A 1,941-nucleotide genomic window follows, 5' to 3' on the forward strand; every position below is an offset into this window, starting at 1 on the left:
TTCCCTGTATTTAAAAGCCGTAGTAATATTTTTCTCTCCATTGTTTCTATTTTCACAGCAAAGCGTTCTTATCGCGTTTTACTCCCAACAAACAGACCCGAAAGACCAGAGAATCAAAAGTCTAAAGATCTCAACGCTTATTCAATCAATCTAGAAGCAGGTTTGTTATCCCTGTAGATTTATTCGCAGATTTTGTTTTTCGCGTGTGTGCTTTGAAATTGAAAATTAATTTCTGTGTTTTGCGCGCTTTTTGATCGGATAGGGTTAAGATATTCGAATCTGAGTTCAACAATGGCGTTGGGGAAGAAATGCAGAAGCCTGTCGATGCCGAAGCAGCGCGGCGGTGGTTTAGCCGGCGATGATGGCGAGGAAGGTTGGGAATTAGGTCTCGTGAGTTACGCGAGGGCTTTTGGGAGGAAGAGGATTGTTATCTCCAATAATGGCGGTTGCGATTACGATTCTAGCCCTCGGACTCCATTGAAGAAGCTCTGCGGCATGAGGAACTCTTTCTCCTTTTCTTCTTCTTCCTCTTCGTCTTTTTCTTCTTCTCTTTTGCCTTCGCCTTCATCAACATCAACATCATCGTCGTCTCTTGAAGCTCTGCCTCAAGACATTCTGGTGAGTCTCGAAACCGTATTGTTATGAGTAGCTCTATTTTAATCGAATTTTAGAGTAATCAAGCGCTGACTAAGAATCGATCTTTTGCAGATTAGGATTCTGTGCGGTGTTAACCACGAGGATCTGAATCAGCTATCTAATGTTTCTAAATCAATTCGAGAAGCGGTAAGATTTATTGCTAAATTTGCTCATTTCTATTTTACAAATTTAGGGATTATTTAATTGCTTTTTTTTTTTTTCATTTTCTTCTTGTTTTGTCGATTGGAATTGAGATTGACCTTTTCTTTCCTATGTGAAAATTCTTCAGACTCAGATTGCCAAACAATGGCATTTCGCGTACAGCACGCCCAAAAAGGTCAAAGCCTTCTATGGCGCCATTGATTTCGACCAAAACTCGATCGAAACCGGTGACATTGAAGCTCCAAATGCTCCGAGACATACCAGGTCGGCCAAATCACGCCTCTTCGGGAAGAAACTCGATAGCATTGCAGTGAATTTGTTCAACTGAGTCTGTAAATACAAGCTTTCTACACCAGATGAAGAATTCGTTTAGATTGTTTGTAGGTTGTGATTAGCTTAAATTGGGATTAAAGATCTGTACACGGCAAAAAAAAAAAAAAAAAAAAAAAAATCACACTTAAGAGTCAGCTTCTTCAATACGTTTCATTGAAGATTTTAGCTTGACTCGTTTGTTTGTATCATTTTGTAGTCTGTAGTCTGTACATTGCATTAGAGAAAGAAACAGAGTTGAAAAAAAAAAAAAAAAAGTTCCACTATATACGAAAGCTCTGATACAAGATTTAGGGTGTAAATTTTGATTCCGTATAGCCTTATCAGTTGTAATAATGAGGAATAAAAAAAATCGATTAGCATTTGTTGTTTGTTATTAAACAATGTCTCGTTCGTGTTAAAACTTTGTTTATGAAACGCTGTAATGTTGAGAATTTGCGTGATTACACTATTTATGAAAGCTCTGATTAAAAAAAAATATGGAGTAAATTTTGATTCCCTATAGCCATATGAATTGTAAATTTGTAATAATGACAAGGAATAAAGAAAAAATTGACTTGCATTTGTTCTTATTAAGCAATGTCTTTTTCTGTTAAACTAAACCTGTGTTCATGAAACATGGTGTAATGTTGAGTAATTGCGTGATTCCTTTGATTGTCTTTGCAAAATTGGAATATTAAAATAAAAAGGTAGATATACCGAAACTGGCCTACTTCAATAAACTCCAAAAAAGTATGATGAAGGTTGAGATTTAGTTTGGAGAGACAGATCTTAAAAAGTGTGGTTAAAATTTAGACTTAAAAAGCTGGATGA

General features: G+C 36.3%; 1 protein-coding gene across 1 annotated transcript; it reads left to right on the forward strand.

The window, feature by feature from the left end:
• Window positions 1-1,512, forward strand: FBS2 (F-box family protein). Its single transcript, XM_089627367.1, has 4 exons — window positions 1-160; window positions 263-618; window positions 709-783; window positions 926-1,512. Exons 2-4 carry the CDS (start codon window positions 292-294, stop codon window positions 1,124-1,126), a joined length of 603 nt encoding a protein of 200 aa, XP_089483493.1. The 5' UTR covers window positions 1-160; window positions 263-291; the 3' UTR covers window positions 1,127-1,512.
• The last annotated feature ends 429 nt before the right edge of the window (window positions 1,513-1,941 follow it).

The sequence above is a fragment of the Urtica dioica genome, chromosome 9 (assembly GCF_054948205.1).
Source record: "Urtica dioica subsp. dioica isolate 48M chromosome 9, U.dioica_male_clone48M_v1_H2, whole genome shotgun sequence".
Classification (NCBI taxonomy): domain Eukaryota; kingdom Viridiplantae; phylum Streptophyta; class Magnoliopsida; order Rosales; family Urticaceae; genus Urtica; species Urtica dioica.

Coding starts and splice junctions, on each gene's coding strand:
- FBS2 (XM_089627367.1), top strand. CDS start 292: ATGGCGTTGGGGAAGAAATGCAGAAGCCTGTCGATGCCGAAGCAGCGC. Junction 619..708: donor CTCTGCCTCAAGACATTCTG/GTGAGTCTCGAA, acceptor GATCTTTTGCAG/ATTAGGATTCTGTGCGGTGT. Junction 784..925: donor CTAAATCAATTCGAGAAGCG/GTAAGATTTATT, acceptor AAAATTCTTCAG/ACTCAGATTGCCAAACAATG.